This window comes from Theobroma umbraticum, unplaced genomic scaffold, assembly GCF_002168275.2.
Source record: "Theobroma umbraticum cultivar Fairchild unplaced genomic scaffold, ASM216827v3 scaffold_130.0, whole genome shotgun sequence".
In the NCBI taxonomy this organism is placed as follows: Eukaryota; Viridiplantae; Streptophyta; class Magnoliopsida; order Malvales; family Malvaceae; genus Theobroma; species Theobroma umbraticum.
Genome location: NW_018397264.1, coordinates 1872119 through 1889599, shown reverse-complemented (window position 1 = coordinate 1889599; position 17481 = coordinate 1872119). Strand labels below are relative to the sequence as shown.

General features: G+C 35.9%; 4 protein-coding genes across 5 annotated transcripts; 1 reads left to right on the top strand and 3 right to left on the bottom strand.

The window, feature by feature from the left end:
* Positions 1 to 168: 168 nt before the first annotated feature.
* Positions 169 to 5699, bottom strand: LOC110422102 (uncharacterized). 2 transcript variants are annotated; one of them, XM_021435882.2, is made up of 9 exons: positions 5270 to 5699; positions 4328 to 4437; positions 3004 to 3153; positions 2666 to 2901; positions 2131 to 2241; positions 1594 to 1638; positions 892 to 1015; positions 695 to 817; positions 169 to 597 (listed from the first exon to the last, which is right to left on the bottom strand). In XM_021435882.2, the coding sequence occupies exons 1-8, from the start codon at positions 5370 to 5372 to the stop codon at positions 695 to 697; spliced, it is 1002 nt and encodes a 333-aa protein (XP_021291557.1). In that variant the 5' UTR covers positions 5373 to 5699; the 3' UTR covers positions 169 to 597. The 2 variants fall into 2 exon arrangements, with proteins under 2 accessions (XP_021291557.1, XP_089640668.1); XM_089784542.1 differs by having other exon boundaries at positions 169 to 1015; positions 5270 to 5698.
* A 399-nt stretch (positions 5700 to 6098) lies between these two features.
* LOC110421252 (Integral membrane HRF1 family protein) lies at positions 6099 to 10572 on the top strand. The gene is made up of 5 exons (XM_021434790.2): positions 6099 to 6303; positions 7794 to 7966; positions 8847 to 8945; positions 9024 to 9175; positions 9938 to 10572. The coding sequence occupies exons 2-5, from the start codon at positions 7796 to 7798 to the stop codon at positions 10323 to 10325; spliced, it is 810 nt and encodes a 269-aa protein (XP_021290465.1). The 5' UTR covers positions 6099 to 6303; positions 7794 to 7795; the 3' UTR covers positions 10326 to 10572.
* Positions 10573 to 10731: 159 nt separating this feature from the next.
* Positions 10732 to 12615, bottom strand: LOC110421250 (Leucine-rich repeat (LRR) family protein). The gene has a single exon (XM_021434789.2). It carries the CDS (start codon positions 11985 to 11987, stop codon positions 10743 to 10745), a length of 1245 nt encoding a protein of 414 aa, XP_021290464.1. The 5' UTR covers positions 11988 to 12615; the 3' UTR covers positions 10732 to 10742.
* A 228-nt stretch (positions 12616 to 12843) lies between these two features.
* Positions 12844 to 16442, bottom strand: STO (B-box zinc finger family protein). The gene is made up of 3 exons (XM_021434791.2): positions 15787 to 16442; positions 13996 to 14295; positions 12844 to 13226 (listed from the first exon to the last, which is right to left on the bottom strand). Exons 1-3 carry the CDS (start codon positions 15967 to 15969, stop codon positions 12993 to 12995), a joined length of 717 nt encoding a protein of 238 aa, XP_021290466.1. The 5' UTR covers positions 15970 to 16442; the 3' UTR covers positions 12844 to 12992.
* Between the last annotated feature and the right edge of the window lie 1039 nt (positions 16443 to 17481).

Genomic DNA, 17481 nt, shown 5'->3' with positions numbered 1-17481 from the left:
ATCATTTATGAATGAGTCATTTTAAGTCAGATAACTTTCTATTACAGGATTAGTGGATGGGGAAAAGCTGATTGGAAGGGATTCTAAAAGCAGTCATCCCCATTCGGAAACTCCAGTTTTATCCCTAAGCACCATAGCAACTCAAGGCAAAATTTAATTGAATAGATATAGGAAAATTACTCTATTCATAAGTGCAGCTTAAGTTCATTTGTATCATTCTACAAACCTTTGACAAGATCTAATTCCAAAGTAATTAAGTCTACCAGACAGAATCTAATTCCAAAGCAGTCAAGTCTTCTGAATATCTCTCCATTGCAGATGATCTTAGGCCATATCTTCGAAAGATGTAAAGCTGCAAACCCTCTTTAATTCCTTGAATCATCTGCTTTCAACCTATATCTATTCCTTCCCAGAATATACATCATTGACGGTTTCGGGGTTGGTAGGAGGTCCTTTTTATCATAACCTTTTTTGCTATTACGGGTTGGATCAAGGGGATGGCTGGGTTCAAACAATCATGGTTCTGAATGGTGTGCACAAAAGGAATTGAGTGCCGGATCACCTTGATCATATTGACACATGGTTCCGACGACCGTGCTAGGAAATCAATAAAATGTCAACCCATCAAATCAATAAAATGTCAACCCATCAAAATGCTTTATCATCGCTGTCTTGATAGATCATCGTTTGTTACCTATTTAATATCTTTCATCAAGGTTGGAATATAGTGTTGGCCATCTAAAGTAGTAAGTATGCCGAATGGAAACAAGGATTTTAGCATCATACAGCATCTCTTCCAGTGGAAAAGCTGAGCAGGCTGAAGTAGGGCTAATTAGCGTTAGGGTACAGCATCTTCTATAATGCAATTGCCTGTGGGTAGCATTCACTAACCTCCATTTCCAAGGAGCTCCAAGTTTGTTTGCATCTTTCCCACTTTGACTGCAAGTGAGTCAAAAACATCTCTGCCCATGGCTCATTGCTTCCTCTCATGCTCATATCATAGGGCACTGAAAAACTGTATAATAGAATGAGAGAAACGAATTGATTTCATAATGTAGTCTATTCAATATAAAAGACCTAAGAAACATAAGTAGGAATTACATACTAATTCTACTAAAAGAGTATAATGTGTGTGTGTTGTTAGTACAACTAAGGGTGGACGTTTGGAACCTGCACTATAGTTATTAAAGTTTACAACTGAGTAATATTTGGCTCAAATATTTTAAGCTTTCAACTGCAACAGTTCAAAATTTGCGAAAGCCACTACTCATGTAGTTCTATACAAATGATAATTACAAAATGAAAAAAATAGTAAGATGGTTCAAACTACACTGAGAATAATAGTAACACAAAATCTGAGCACTGGCTGGGATAATTGCAGGCAATCACTAGAGTTAATGATCACAAGAGGGTCACTCTAGAGCCCTGAGCCCTGAATGTAACCACCTACAAGCACTTCTTAAACCTCCCCAGGTGGCACTGGTAAAATGTAATGGGCTCACTCTCTCAGAAGAAAAACAAAGAAAAAGAGTGTAATCATTGCCTAAGAGCAACTTAAATGGGGACCCTTATAGATTACTTCAGGGTACTTACCTCATCAGCTCTTCCAGGGGAGATCCTTTATTGGGGGTACTATTCCTGCAATAATTTGAAATTTTGACACAAACAAATGCTCGTTAAGCTTTATGTTGCTTATAGCAATATAGCAGATAAGGGAACTGACTTCATTTGGCCACAAGTTTGAAACATAAAACTCAGGTCACGACCCTTGAACCTACATACCATACATTTCAACAGATACCACTCAGATATTGAGGAACATATTTCCTCTTAATCAGATTCCTCAACATTATATTAATTACTTTCCTTTCTTCCTTAGAAAAGCATAATCGAAAACTTGCATTCGATACAATGAATATCTTTTTATTTTGCGATTTTGAATATTTGGGACCAGATCAACCTTCTTTTACTCTGAATGAAGAAAATGCAATTTTCCAAAAACATAGCTACAAGATTTAACAGAAACAAAAAAATTCAGGAGTACTCAGCAAAAGCAGCATTAAATATCATTCAAGAGACCTTAATTCATGTAATTGGAGTTAAACAAATCAAGAGTCAGGAAGAACAAACCTTCGTATCAAAATCTTGTAGATACGAAGAAATTTGGTGGAAAGGTTATAAACAGCATCTCCAATATGATCCTTGGTAAACAAGTACACTACCGGATAACCAAGAAGCCATCTGCAGCAGAATAGAAATTAGAGCACCATAATGGGAAGACATTCATAAGTTATCACAAGTGCAGAAACCACCTGAAGAAAATCAACATGGTTTTGGTATTAGAGAAAAGACTAACTGCTTATGGTACTTGAATCAATGTCAATATTCTCATTAGAGATACACAGGCAAGTTGCTCATTTAAGAACTTAGGAACAGAGTAAATTGCCCCAGCTAGAGAGTGCCAGCAACTGGCTTCTCAGTGTGGAAAAATCCATTTTGAACCTATTTAAATTGCCTATAATTAAAAACTTGTGATTGAGAGAATTACACACAAGGTACTCAATTTTCTCACAGAGAAGCATGTGTTTGCCACAATATGTGTTGGCATAGAATATAAGATAAGATATACTTGATATATGTAAAATAATCAGGTTTAAATGATTACCCATTTATAGTTGGCACAGTGACCTTAGTGTCATGCATGCAGCTACTGAGATCCATAAGCAAAGAAGATTTAGAATTGATTGGCTCACTTAAGGAATTGGTATCTGCCCTGGGTTCTGTCCTGTTAGGTGGCAAGAGATCATTTCTCATTCCTTCAAGAGGAAAATATAAAGAGAACAACTTCTGAATTGATATAAGCTGCATCCCTAATAAATGTTTGTCGTCTAGTCTTCTCATCTGGAACAAAATGAGAGGTTCTTCATTCAGAAGGTAAAAGATGCATCTATTAGAGAGGATATTAACATATTACAAAATTTAAAAGCAGGCAGGAGGAAAAACCTTGGGAGGATCCTCTTCAAGATCCACAAGTAGCAGTTCCACTTCAGAGCTCAAGCTCGAACTCACATACTTGGCCATTTCTTCTACATGTATCAAATATATCATATCTTCTATAACCATTACTCTTAGCTGTTCAAAGATGGGTGACTCCTGAATGAAATCATATTAGGTGATAGTATTTAACCCCATGAGTGACAACCTTTCAACAAGCATGGTAAAAAATGGAAAGATAAAATACTACCAGTAGATATAACAAACCGGGTAGTGCATCTAACACAGATGTTGTAAGAATCAGTATGTACACAAAAAAAAAGAGGTCCCCACAACTAGAGCTGTCTATTGGACAAAGATGTACGCTCATAAAGAACAATACTGGATAAATGATACAACCTTATCTTTTGATTATGCCTTCGGAGATTGTAGCTTATACTAAACCAAGCAGATTCTTATATTGGAGCCACAAAATAGTAGGGTTTAAGTTGGTATGTTTGCACATACAGAACCATAATTAGCATGAGTTAGTCATGAGGGGGAATTCTGATAGTTGAACCATAAATCATAGATAAAGATAATACATTTCCTGATTCATAATTAAGCAGTGAATCATTTAATGTGAAAAAGTTTTTTTTTTCCCTAAAAAAGGATCTTACCACTTTGAAAGCTATCAAAAAGTATAAAATATAAGTAAACTTCTACCATATAATTTTGACAGAAAGATTTCTAATAAAAAAGGCTCTTGCTTCTTCTCTCCTTTTCCAGCAGAAGAATAAATGACCAGTTTCAAGTTCAACACTCAATCCTCAATTGATTGAAAATCAACAAAAGTTCTTTATGGGATTGATACTCGGAAGACAGCTAAAATAAAACTCCAATAAGTCCTACAGATATCTTGTTTATACAAAAATCACCTTTAAGAAAGGAAGTTGATGACTATTTTAAGAATATTCTCTCAGTCACGAGGGTATGGAAAATCAGTACACATATCTTAGTGTGAAGAATGCATGAATAAACACAGATTTAAATTCCGTAATTTATGATATAGAATACTGAGGACTAAAGCAAGTCACATATACGTAAATGCATACTTATCTATCACCATGCACTTCAATGATATAATTTCATATAATTAAAACATGTTAAGGCACAGAATGGAATATAGTGAATTATGAACATCAATCTAAAAGTAGCTTGTTGCAGAAGACATAATACAGTGGATCAGACAACTCAAATACAAGAAAACTAAAACAAACAATAAAAAGAGAGCTTGTAAGGATATATTCAATTCAATTCCCAAATAATCTAGTGAATCCATGCAGAGTAAGACCTTTTGACTGTGGTCAAGAAACGCACATAGATGTTCCTGTAATTCAGGCATCTTTCCACCATAGTCAATCATCACAACTGGCCTCATTCCGGAGCACAAGGCCAGAACATCTGCACAAGCATTAGTGCCAAGTTATGATCTAAATATTTCCATAAGACAGAACATGAGGTTAATTTTTAGAAATACCAAACTTCTTCCAGTTCCAATACTCAAGCACCACATAAATAATAAAAGGATGAGAACATTCTCAGTTTTTGCAGTACCAAGGTCAAAATATTGCCAAGTTACAGCAGTTCCATTTGGTTTTGCTTTTGCTACCAGGCAACATTAAAAACCAAATCATATTATATTAAAAGTAAACAATGAATTAAATATAATACACATTTAAACTTAATTGATCTACCATATAAAAGTAAAATCATGCATAAGTTAAACTTTTTACTTTTAATTATTCAAATTTTGCAATTGTATCCAAAGTTAACTTTTGCCTCTTAGTTCTGAAAGCAAAAGGAAAGCAGTAAAAAAAAAAAAGCAACAATCAAACAAAAGGTGCATAAAAATCCTAGGTCTCAACCTCAAACAAAATTTTCAAGTTATTACAGAACATAGCATTCATCACAGAAAGAAAATGGGATGTCAAACCTTGATGTTGCAAAGAAAATGTACCAAAGAAAGAAATTCATGCTTTTCACCAAGAAACTGAGAGAACTAAAATCCTTCATACCTTTCAGCAATGCAAAAATTTTGACTTCAGCAGTTAGCTTACTTATATTTTCATTCATATAAAAGAAACAGTATTAACAAGAAAAAAAATCACTCTTTTCTGATCGAGCAAACAAAAGGGTTATACCCAAAAACATAACGCTAACATGAAAAGTAGAGAAAACCCAGAAAGTGAAACATTGAAAGGAACCCAGAAACGTCTCAATCAAAGGAAAGGACCTATTTGGAGTCGACGCTTAGCAGAAGATTTAAGACGCCATTTGATGTGTGAGAGAGAGGCGTCCAACACCTTCAATGCTTCCTCTACCTGTGCAGCTTCCATATCAAAGCTCTAACCTTTTCAAGAGATTCCTACTTTATCCTCTTACATAGAAAAAAATGGTGAGGAAATGAATTAAGCAAGGACTTGGGACTGGGGACTCTGGACCTCAGAACTAATGTACTGTGCGAAGAAGACCCCACTCCATGACCATTTCAGTTGCTCAAGCTGGACTGGGCTTGACCAGATTTTAGTCTTTGGATTATGATTCACATCTACCTTAAAAATTAATCCGCATTAGGAGTCCTCCAATATTTTCAGATGAGCCCTAAACCCAATTAAAATTTCATTTCTTACTAGATCGTTAAGCCCTTCCCTTTTTTTTTTTTTTAATGAATCAAGCGCTGAAAGAGAATACAATGAGGTTATTGAGGGAAAAGTTAATGGACATGAAAAGTCAAAAGTATTTATTTTGCAATTTAAAAGTCAATTAAAGCTAAATTATAATTGAAATGAAAATTAAATTCTTTTTTTTATTTGGATGTAGTTTAATTATCAAAATTTTAAATTAATTTTATATAAATAAGATGTTAAAATTTTATTTATAATTAGTTTATACTAATTCAAAATATTGGTGTATCATTCTCTTTAATGTTGAAATTTATAAAAAAAAAACAAAGAAAATTTTACGTGAAAACAAAAATCATTTCAACTTTTATGGCCAAATTATTAAAAAGAGGAAAGCTTCGGATGGATTGGTCCAATGACGCCAAGCAACCAAGGTGGCTGCACGTGGTTGGCGCGTGCATTATACGATTTCCCCCCTCTTTTTTTGGCATTTATTCTCTCTCCATTTCTCTCACCGTTACTTCCCTTCCTGAGTTTTCCACTGCGGCCCTGCCCCTACCACGTGGAAACCCTCACCGGAATCTCGTCGGAACTCCGATCTCGTTCGCCGGAACCCTCTTCGGATTCACCGCTCCTTAGTCAAAAGGTCCTTCCTTTTCAGATCCATATCTCTTTATTATTAATATGATAAGATAATTTTTTGTGCATTTCTATTTTGCGTGATCTAATTTAAGTTTTCCTTATAAATTAAAATGAATTAGTGGCTGAAATTCTTCTTTGTTGTTTTTATTCTTATTCTTCTTATTATTATTTTACTTTGTAGTTGAAACTTGAAATGCTTTGATCGTTGATTCAGAATTGTTCATGTTCAGAATTTGATTTTTGCATGTGGAAAGTAGATATATAACTGAACATCTATAATTGAGCTGATTTTCAGTTGTTTGGGTTCAATTTGGATGTAAAGATTATATATTATTATCATTTGTTGTTGTGAAGTTTAAGTTCCTATTGCCTTCCTGTGGCTGTTACTTAGGAGCTTAGGGCTAACTTGATGCAAATAAAAGGGTTTTAAGTGATTGAGACAAAGAGGCCATGTGGCATGAGTAGAAGTTGAAGTTCTATTCAGGGTTATACACAATCTATCTGCTAGGTAAAATAAGTTGTCAAATAAGGGGGTATTTGAAACTGAGAACGCTTATACTGTTAGGTGTTTTATGGAATGATTTTGACTGAGGTGAGGTAGGACAGGACTAAGGAATTTTAGAGCTTATTGTATTTGTCAATTGGAAGGAATAATGTGAAAATTGAGTTCTTCAACTGTGGGTAAGAGAGCATCTAAGTCAGGGCTCCTTGGATGACATGAAAAAGATGATTTATTGTAAGCTGATAAATGCCACGAACTCTTGGTTTGTATAAATGCCATTAACTCTTGGTTTGTTTAAGGGCCTGAACTTACGAAGGTGCAGTCTGAACTGGAATGATTATGAAGGAGAGAGAGAGGGGAGGTTATCCAGATTGCTTGATCTGTTTCTTTTCTTGGTTCTTACAGTTTATTGGGAGAGTTAAAGATAGATATAGATTATTGACCTCAACCTGTGTTTTGGGATCTTTGTTGATTTCAGAAATTTGATATTTCTCTTAATTTGAATATATTGCATAGGTTAAAGCTGCTTATAATCTGCATAATAAGTCATGTAGTGTATTAGCATAGAATCTTTTGTGCTTGAAATGCAAATTAGAGGAGATGAGATTGATCAACAAACAGGAATGGTTGCAAATTTGTAAAATAACTAAATACTTTAGAGTAATTCTCCTTTGTTTATGAATTACATTAGGGTAATTCATTTACACTACTGTATCTTTTATCATTTTCAGAATGTGTTTGGATATTTAACAATAGCAGTGGTCATTAAGCATTGCTACTGTTCTGTACAGATTCATATATATATATATATAGTTACATCATCATATTATCAGACAGAAGTATTCAACTCTGGCTTCTGTTTTTACCTGTTAGGGTATAGATGGTGTTCTCTTAAAATTTGAAGTTCATGACTTCTTATTCTTGCACCATTTATATGAGTTTTTTTTTGAAGAAAAGTTTTCTCACCATTTTATTGCTCCTTTTGATTTCAGAAATGTATACTAATGTGGGAGCCCAGCCTGGGGTACCAAGACCGCCAACAAATCCTCAGCCAAATCCATTTGGTAATGCATTTTATGGGGCTGGTTCTGGTCTTATCCGGGGAGGTCTGGGTGCATATGGAGAGAAAATTTTGGGATCAAGTTCTGAGTATGTGCAAAGCAATGTAAGTAGCATGCCTGGTTCAGTTATCTAAAGAAGCTTACTTTTTGCTATCATATATGCTAAAATACTGTATTCTTTCACCCCTAAGAACAGTGCATTTGTTGATTCCTGAGACTGTTCTTAGGGGTGTATTTGATTTGTTTCAATTTAGTTTTTGGAAAAGTTTTCAGTCAAATTGACATATGTACTTCTAAATTGGAAAATTGAAACCAAAGCAAATTTCTTAAATTTCTAACCAAAATTTTGTGGTTCAATTTGATTACTTGGTTTTTTTATTAACAAGGATTTTTAATTTTGTAATATTTTTTGGGTCTACATACTTGAACTTTAAGAAAATAACTATTAAATTTATGCAAGAATTTAAAGTAACTAAAAAGAATATAAATTTGGTTAGGATTAGATTATTTTGGATTTTAGTAGTACCACCCAAGACCAAAATGAACCAATGGTTGTTATCGTTACCTGAACTGAGAACAATAAAAAACCAAACCAAACTAACATCATGGCTCAGTTCAGTTTTTCAGTTTCTTCAATTTTTTTTCCCTTTTATTTATTTTGGCACAGCCCTAACTGTTGTGCATTATGCTATCTGAGGACTAACCTTGAGAACTGTGGGGAACAATTGTATATGCCATGTAAATGTTTGGCATTAATAAGCATGGGTTATTTGTGTAATAATGAGTTAGAAATTTTGGCATAAATGGTAGAGGAAGTTGAAATATATTCCTATTATAAAGGTAATAATATGCCTTTGGTGTAAACAGTTATTAAGATAAAAAAAAAGTGATGCATATCATAAATGCTCCAAATTTATGAATTTTTTTCTTGCCTCATACATTTCTTCTTCTTCTTTTTTTTTTTTGCCATCTTGGAATGAGCAGATAAGTAGATACTTCTCTGATCCCCAGTACTACTTTCAAGTGAATGATCAGTACGTGAGAAACAAATTGAAGGTTGTTTTACTGCCATTTCTGCACAGGGTAAGCATATGGTTTTATTTGTGTAATCTTCCATTCTTTTGTTTAAGTCACCTTCTCAGATTCTACCTTTTCCTTCAGGGTCATTGGACAAGAATAACTGAGCCAGTAGGTGGCAGGCTTTCCTATAAACCCCCAATTTATGACATAAATGCACCAGACCTGTACATCCCATTTATGGCATTTGGTACCTATGTTGTTCTTGCTGGATTGTCCCTGGGCCTTCAAGGAAAGTAAGTGAATTTTTTCCTCAATCTAACAGCTTCCATTCCTACCTTCTATTTACAAAATTTTGCAATGTACATTCTAGTGGTTTGAAACCTTATGCTGGACAGAGGTCTTCCTGCTTTGTTGTAGTTTTGATTAGGTTATTTCCAAACACTGGTTGCTAACCGTAACTCAGCAACTATGAGGGGGGTGACTTCTGTGTTTTCCTCTATGCCCCAATCCTCTGCTTGCTATATAGGCTTTCCCTCGGTGTTCTGTTGGGATCTTAATGAAGAAGCCAATAGCTAAACCAATTTGTGTGGCATCTAATGTTTTTTATTTGATAATTGAACATCCCTGTGAGATGAAAGCAAGTCAAAGAGTTTTGTGTTGAGGCACCACAGACAGAATGAATCTTTTTCTATATAGTGTCCACATTATGAGTGAAAAGAGAAATAGTAATTGTTATTCTTACACCATACGATTGGTTACTCAAAAGTTGTCTGTATTTTGACTTATTTTTGGAACTTGGAATGGTACATCTTGTGTCTCCTATGAGAAACTTAGCCCTCAATGCTGATTCTATTTACCCTAAGATCTGGCTTCTAGTTGTGTAGACTAATTTCTGGTGGTGACCACTCTAGACGTGGTATTGTGATTCATAATGCAGCGAACTTGATTTTTATGACTTTTAGTTTTCTGCATGTATATTACTTGGCAAGACTATTGATCATGTGTTCCTTTTTTTTCTTACCCTGAATGGTTTATATTCTCTTCTTTTCCACCAGGTTTAGCCCTGAAGCACTTAACTGGCTCTTTGTTAAGGGATTGCTTGGCTGGTTTCTGCAAGTCATGCTGCTGAAAGTAACATTACTTTCATTGGGTAGTGGTGAGGCACCGTTACTTGACATCATGGCATATGCTGGGTATACATTTACAGGAATGTGTTTTCCTGTTCTCGGAAGGATCATATGGAGATACTCATACTACTTTTTGATGCCATGGACATGCTTATGCATGGGAGTCTTCTTGGTGAAGACAATGAAGAGAGTACTCTTTGCAGAGGTTAGAAGTTATGATTCCAGCAGGCACCACTACCTTTTGCTTTTTATCGCCCTGGCTCAGTTCCCACTTTTCACATGGCTTGGTAACATTAGTGTTAATTGGCTTTTCTGAAACTGCAGCAGCATTGTCATAAGTTGCAACAGGAAAGAATTGTGTTTATATCAGCCTAACAGTGTTTTTGGGCAATTTTACCATAGAGAATCTCTTATTTGGTTAAATTTTTTGTTTATCATATTTGTAGAAATCAATTTCCATGTGCTGTGAAAGTCACAATAGATTTTCCGTTTTTTGGAATCATTACGGTTCTTGAGTGTAAAGAAACTATAAAAGATCTAGAATTAGAGATTTTTACAAATCACTGGGAAATTCTTTAAGAAGAACTTCATTGTTTACATCTCGTTTCTCGAAGGTTGAGCCAGTTTTTCAAGTCCTTTGAGGTGCATACCCACACAAGGGAAATGAATAGACTTAAGTCTCAATTGCTAGAATATGTTCTCTGCCTTTTTTGTTGTCTTGACTGGTCTTTCACTAATGCCCATCATTCTCACCAACGCATCCTGAAGCTGGTCTCTGGCCCCCGCGGCAAAGTGGGATGTTTACTGGGCACCTCAGGCAGTTGTTTGCAAGACTGCCTCTGATCCTCGCTGCGCCACTATCGAACTGTAGTGGAAGACGACCTGACAGGAAGTTATGATCTAAAAACAAGGCTCTCCACGGGTTTCCCAATCTATCCCCATATTCCTTGGGGATCCCACCAGTGAATCGATTGTGGGCTAGATTAATTACTGCCAAGCTCTCGTAGGTGACCAAATTAAGGGGCAAATGACCTTGCAGATGGTTCTCTTGTGCGTCAAGTACTTGAAGTGGGGACGGAATCTCATAAGTGTTGTTCACCTCCATTACCGTGAGTTGGTTGAAGGAAACATTGATGTGATTCAACAGAGGCAATGCAAGAATTCCCTTGCTAATGGAACCCGAAAACCTGTTATCACTCACGTCAACCGATCTTAGATGCTCAAGCGTCCCTAGTGATGTTATATGCCCTGAAAGTAGGTTGTGGCACAAAGTCAAAGTTCTCAACCTTTTAGGAAGCATTGGCAAGTTTCCAAAGAACATATTGGAGTCAAGCTCTAATGTCTGGAGCTGCCATAGTCCATTAATGTTAGGAATTCTCCCCGAGAATCCATTGTTCGACAGCCTTAACACGGTCAATCTTCGTAGTGCAGAAAGTCTGTCAGGGATTTGACCCGACAGGAGGTTTTTCGAGAGGTCTATTGTTTCAATCTCCCTGAGTAGATAGACCCATGCAGGGATGCTGACAGTGAAAAAATTGCCTGCAACGGAAATTCGTGTTAGCTTCTTGAGATTGAATATGGTATCAGGTAATGGCCCTCTAAATCGGTTTCGGCTGAGGTCAAGGGAGGTGAGCTCAGTCAGGTTTCCTATTAAGGGTGTAAGAAAACCATCATACCCTGCGCCATCAAGATCCACTGATATTATTCGGCTTGTTGAATTGTCCAAAGGAATAGTACATAAAATTCCCAGAAATTTTGCCCCTGTACTTTCACATGGATCCGCTAAGAAATCCCAAGTACTGAGGTAAGATGATGGGGGAATCGTGTTGGGATCAATGGAACGTTTCAGCGCGCTAAGAACTTCGATTTCTGATTGTAAGGTTAATGAATGAACTAGTGTAAGACTACAAATTAGAACTAGAGTAAAGATCATGGAACATAAAGAGAAGGAGACCCAGGGACGTGTGCCTGTGGCCATTGGTTTGAGGAACCGGGGTCACCTAAGCAGCAGGGAATAACGTATAAATAGTTATATCATCAGGATCTGTACATGGAGATGGTACTTTTAAAAAGTAATTTTCATGACCATGCCAAACGAAGGACTCTTCAGAGTCAGGTCGAAAGCTGGTGAACAGGTTTTAAGTAGGCAGAAAGTCCAATGTTTACCATTTCAACCTACCTTCTATTAGAATTGCAATCTAAATTTTAGAGGCCAAAAGGAATGATGGGAAATGAGCATTCAATAGGTGCATTGCATTTCTTACCCCTAGACGTTCATTAGTTGGTCAGTGGGGAACCTGGAAGAAGACTAAACATTCTTAAACCTGGAGCTAACCTTTCTCACCACAATATCAAATTTGTTCTGCCAATGATATTTTAAATATATCTTCACTGTTGCCAGAGGAGCCAGTCCCATTGGGACCCTGTTTCTCATTTGAGTTTCCATCCCCTTTCACTCCCATTATAATGAAATAGAAGGCATAACCACACTGATAATGTTGTTTTGTAATTACCTTCTCCCATCCACGAGAACTTCAGAGCACTTAGAAAGTTATTTTCTGCCTACAGCTTTTGCAATTATCGAAATCTTGTCTGGCTCAAATATAAACATCAACAATCATCGACCAAGAGTTGGTTTGATCTCTTCTTAAATATCAGCTGTCATAACAATATCAGGACAGAAACCGGGATGTTCTCCAAGACAGATCCTAGATAAGAGATGTGATTCATTGGCAGCATAACATGAAAGGAGTTGCACTGGATACAGTGAATAGGATGTCCTAGAGCATGGGGTGATGCATTCACCAACTTGGAACAAGCAATTCACACATCAATTGAAGAAAATATATAAGTATTCTCATGATCATTCTGCCAGCTCAATATTAATGCAATGTGTGTGTAGGCGCTTACGTATACCTAAATACGAAAGTATAAACACGTAGTTGATCAACCTATCGACAAATAAGTCTAATTACATCCATCTTCAGCCTAGATCAGGGACTGTGAAGAACTCATCATCATCATCTTCTGGGATTTCAATTCTAGGCTTCTTAAGGGGCATGGAATATTTGGTGGGTCTGCATGAGTTGAAATTGCCTGACTGTGGTATTGGAAGTTGAGGAACTTCAGCTGCTGCTAAAGCCTCCTGAGACAATTGCTCACCAAAAAGACCGATGTCTGCTAGCCATTCAAGCTCTCCAAGCTCAAGTTGCTCTTTCTGCATAAAGATGACGGGAAAAATTGGAGGAAGATGACAATATTTTAAAGTAACAGTTTAAATACAGCTGATCAGTCAGTTGTTTCAGCATCAATTGGTCCTTCCAGATAGGGAATATAACCACAAGGCATTTCACATTATTTAAGTTGGGAGAAAAAATGTTACAATGGTTCAAATATGTAAAAAAAAAGTGTCTCATTCAGAAAGAACTGTTATTGAACTTATTAACTTTAAGTTAGGTTGGTTATATACAAAAATGGACCTTTCTTTTATGAAAATAAAGCAATTAAAATCATACTATCTTTTGGTAAATTTTAAATTCATGTTATATTCATTTTTGTCAAAGTTATGTGTAATTTAATTAATGATATTTTTCTACATGCTTCTTCTAAGTTTTTATATCTCTAATATATCTGGCCACAAGAAAAATTCATAGATACATTTTCATATAACTTGAAAGCAATTAACACAGGGATGTGTTTATTAGGGTTTTCCCCCTTTGAGGAACATAAGGATCTTGTTGTGAGCCCCTAGTTTTCATATTTAATCATGTTGTCCACATTCCCCAGCCATATTACATCTCAAACACTCCATTGACATTTATATACAACTCGATGTTCTGCCAATGTGAACTAATTAATGGAGTATTTGGATAGTATACAAGAAGTTCCTGACTTCTATAGATTTCAGAAATATCATAGTTTGCTAAACCAATCATGTATAAGCAAAAAAAATAAATAAATGCCTTTAATCATTATATCTTTCTCACCTTTTCAGGAGATTCAATATCTGAAAATTGTAGCAGGTCATCCACAGCCCATGAAGATGTGAAGTTTGACTGTTGCTGTGCAGGCATTTTCATTGAAGTCAGAGGTGCACTCTTGTTGGGCGGCTCCAACCCACTCTTTTCAGTGTTCTTATTGCAACTAGAACTTAAGGCAACACGGATTCCTGTGGCTAGGAACCTTTGATGATTTGCTGAAAGGCTGCCAGCTGAATGGATAGGTTCATCACAATCCTGGCAAAAGAGGGCTCTATCTTCAACACAAAAAATGAAAGCTGCTCTTTCCTGTGAACCATGTAAGAGTGAGAAGAGGATCAGGGCTTTTGATCATTCAGAAACTTTAAGCAATCATGATAAGTAACAACATTTGAACAATCATAGGAGCCTGAGTAAAAAGAGTTAGTGCTAAAATTAGTATGAATGTTGCTTTTACTCTCTCTCTCACTGAAGTCTAAAAGCATGGAGGTTGGGTAACTATAACGTGAGGAGTGGGTAACTAGATGTAATCCACAATTTAAATTGGTAAAAGCACTAGACTACCAAGCGAAGCGGTTAAATTAAATCTCAGTGAGAAAATGTTGAAGCTTGGGACCAGTCATATCATCCTAGGGCTCAGCATGCAGCTTTGGTCAGACGAACTCTAGAAACTTGCTAATAGCCTTTCAATCAATCAGAAGGGTTGCAAACACTTTGCATATGTTTCAAACTATTTGTCAAATTTCATATTCTGTTTACTAACTAAGAAAGGGAACATATGCTTCTCGCTTGATATGTCTTCCCTCTCATGAAGGTGCCGTTGAACTTCTCTCAGTCCTCTTTCTTGCATGCCAACAACCAATATAGCTGACAAAACTGATACTCATGACCATAGGCTTCACAGAGGCTTCGCAGCACAAGCTGATTTATTTGAACATTTCAGATTTTAACATGTCATCAAGCTAATATACTAGTGATTATAAGATTTATGGTATGAGCCGATTTGTGGGAAAATTTCGGATTTTAACATGTCATCAGAGCAGATCAATTGAGAAACAATTAAAAATTCCAAGCAGGGAGCAGTTGTACACAACTGCTGATCTGAAGCTACAGGCCAAATCCATAATTTTCTTTTTTTCATCTATTATTCTCACATGAAACATTTTATTGCCAAATTTAATTAAGGGAGGGAGGAGCAAAGGAGGTCTAGATTTTTTAAGACCACAACAGAAGACTCAAATGGAAATCAGTGCTTTTGAATAATCTCTCATTCATCAAAGATTTGAGGGATCTGAGGAAGAACCATCAGTTGTATTTCAAGTGTATTAGAGGCTTCTAGGTTAATAACATGAACAGACACGAAAAATACATATAGAAGTTAGACAAATCATTCATTTAAGCACATATTGCAAACCTTATCCACCATTTTTCTCAACGTTATTGGTTTTAGTTTTAGTTTTCAGTAACAATTTCGACTCTTGCACAGGCATAACTCTATTTGCTTAATCAGTTTCTGAAAAATAATCTTAACAATGAGCCATTCAGATCTATGTACCAGGACTTGTTTCTGAACCCTAAATAAGTGCCAAAATTCAGATCCCACTCTTCCATTCGTATTTTCTGGTTGCATACATTTGATAATAGGTTTAACAACCAAAAACAATAGACAGATTACTTAGATCAATAAGATTAAATTACAGAATCCATGAAAAACGACTGAGACCTGTAAAAATACATAGAAAATATAAAAACTAACAGCAAAAAGCTGAAGTTTTTAGGAGATAAGTAAATCAAGGGTACCTGGCATATGTCACAAGGAGGAAGCTTGTTTGAAAGGCACTGAAGGAGAAGCCTTTGGTGCTTGCTTGCAAGCTTGTTAGCTGCATGAACTTCAACATCGCATTTTGCACAAAGTGCAGCCTCGTCTGCACAACAGATCACTGTTGCTGGAGCTCTTTCACAAACATCACACTGGATTTTCATCTTTATTTGACCTGGGAACTCTATTCAACTCACTTTCAATATTTTTCACTAGTACTTTCAACTTTTAACCAATATATATCCCTTTGCTTCAGAAATTCAGGAGATAACCCATAGTTTGAAACCTTATGAAAATAATGAAAAAGTGAAGCCAAGAAGAAAACAAGATCTGGGTCTAAAAAAGTTTTCTCTTTTTTTCCCTGAGAAAACACCTGAACTTTCAAAGAGAAAAACTTGAGTATTAGGACGAGGCTTTTGTGAGTAGAGGAGTACAAGAAAGGGGAAAGAGATAAGAAAATCTGGAAAAGTCTAGACAGAAGGAGATAATGAGGGTCAGAGAAACAGTGGAGGAAAATGTAGGTGAAGTAGTAAACACAAGTTAAGTAAGCTAGAATCTGTGGACGATGCCAGAAGGGAGAAGCGATTGGTGAAGAATCCAAGAGAGAGTGAAGGAGTTGGAGATAAGGGTGATGAGATTTTGTGTATCAAAATCAAGACATTGAGTGCTTACAACAATGCAACTGGTGGGGTCAGTCCCCATGCATTGTGTGGTTCTGGTGCGTGCTACCAACCAAAACACGTTTTGCGGTCACCATTGACTTTGGATTTTTGTCCTTTTAAGGAGGTATGATTCTGTGGATTCCTTTCCTATTACCTGATCAAGTTGATGGGTACGATTAGGTGTTTCACAACCTTACATCATTATCATGATGTAAATTCTAATGCTCTGTTTGCAGAGAGACAGAAATGGGAAAGGCGAGAGCTTTAAAGTGACCAGGCCCTCCAAACATCCAAGTAGCTGCTTTGACCTGCGAGTCTCCAGGTCAAATCCCAGATTTTACGGGTCGAAATGATTTTTTTTTGTTATAAAATTGATATTATATATATATATATCTGACACATAATAAAGAATAATAAATGGTTTCCACGTGTATCAATATCATTGGTTTTACAGATTTATTGATACTCACCGTGATAATGTGTAAAACGATTATGAGCAATAAATTTTAAAAATATAATAAAATCTAGATTAATTACTTTTTATATTAACAAATCATATACTTAAAAATATCAAAAAAATGGTAAAGAATATTGAGAAAAGATATATAAACGAAACTCTAAAAAAATTTTTTTTTTTTTTTAAAAAGAGAAATTGTTGTTTATTTTCAAAACCAACCAAGATTTTGAAAACCTAATCATAATCTAATACAAACTTTAACCCGACTTACTCCAACTATTACAGATTTATTCTCTTCTTTATTTAAAAATTTTCTTTTTTGTCTTCAATGAGAGATTATATCTTACATTTATTATTATTGAAAATAAACTTATTACTACAAGACTCTTGTTGAGATTCTCTTCAGCTCCCTGTTTTAAAGGATCAATGGTGCGGTGGCAATGGTCAGAAGATTATCCAGCTTTAAACCTTCGATGAGATAAGTTATAGCTCGACTGTCAGACAAGGGGAAGGGTACGAGAGAAAAACGAAGAGAAGTATTGCATGGGAGGGGGACA

Bases quoted from the DNA above. Each gene is read 5' to 3' on its own strand.
- LOC110422102 (XM_021435882.2), bottom strand. From the start codon at position 5,372: ATGGAAGCTGCACAGGTAGAGGAAGCATTGAAGGTGTTGGACGCCTCT. The intron at 4,438-5,269 runs GTCCTTTCCTTT...ATGCTTGTGCAG, and splicing joins TAAGCGTCGACTCCAAATAG to ATGTTCTGGCCTTGTGCTCC. The intron at 3,154-4,327 runs GTCTTACTCTGC...GATTTCATTCAG, and splicing joins TTCTTGACCACAGTCAAAAG to GAGTCACCCATCTTTGAACA.
- LOC110421252 (XM_021434790.2), top strand. From the start codon at position 7,796: ATGTATACTAATGTGGGAGCCCAGCCTGGGGTACCAAGACCGCCAACA. The intron at 8,946-9,023 runs GTAAGCATATGG...CTTTTCCTTCAG, and splicing joins TACTGCCATTTCTGCACAGG to GGTCATTGGACAAGAATAAC. The intron at 9,176-9,937 runs GTAAGTGAATTT...CTTTTCCACCAG, and splicing joins TCCCTGGGCCTTCAAGGAAA to GTTTAGCCCTGAAGCACTTA.
- LOC110421250 (XM_021434789.2), bottom strand. From the start codon at position 11,987: ATGGCCACAGGCACACGTCCCTGGGTCTCCTTCTCTTTATGTTCCATG.
- STO (XM_021434791.2), bottom strand. From the start codon at position 15,969: ATGAAAATCCAGTGTGATGTTTGTGAAAGAGCTCCAGCAACAGTGATC. The intron at 14,296-15,786 runs GTACCCTTGATT...CATGGTTCACAG, and splicing joins CTCCTTGTGACATATGCCAG to GAAAGAGCAGCTTTCATTTT. The intron at 13,227-13,995 runs GTGAGAAAGATA...ATCTTTATGCAG, and splicing joins ATATTGAATCTCCTGAAAAG to AAAGAGCAACTTGAGCTTGG.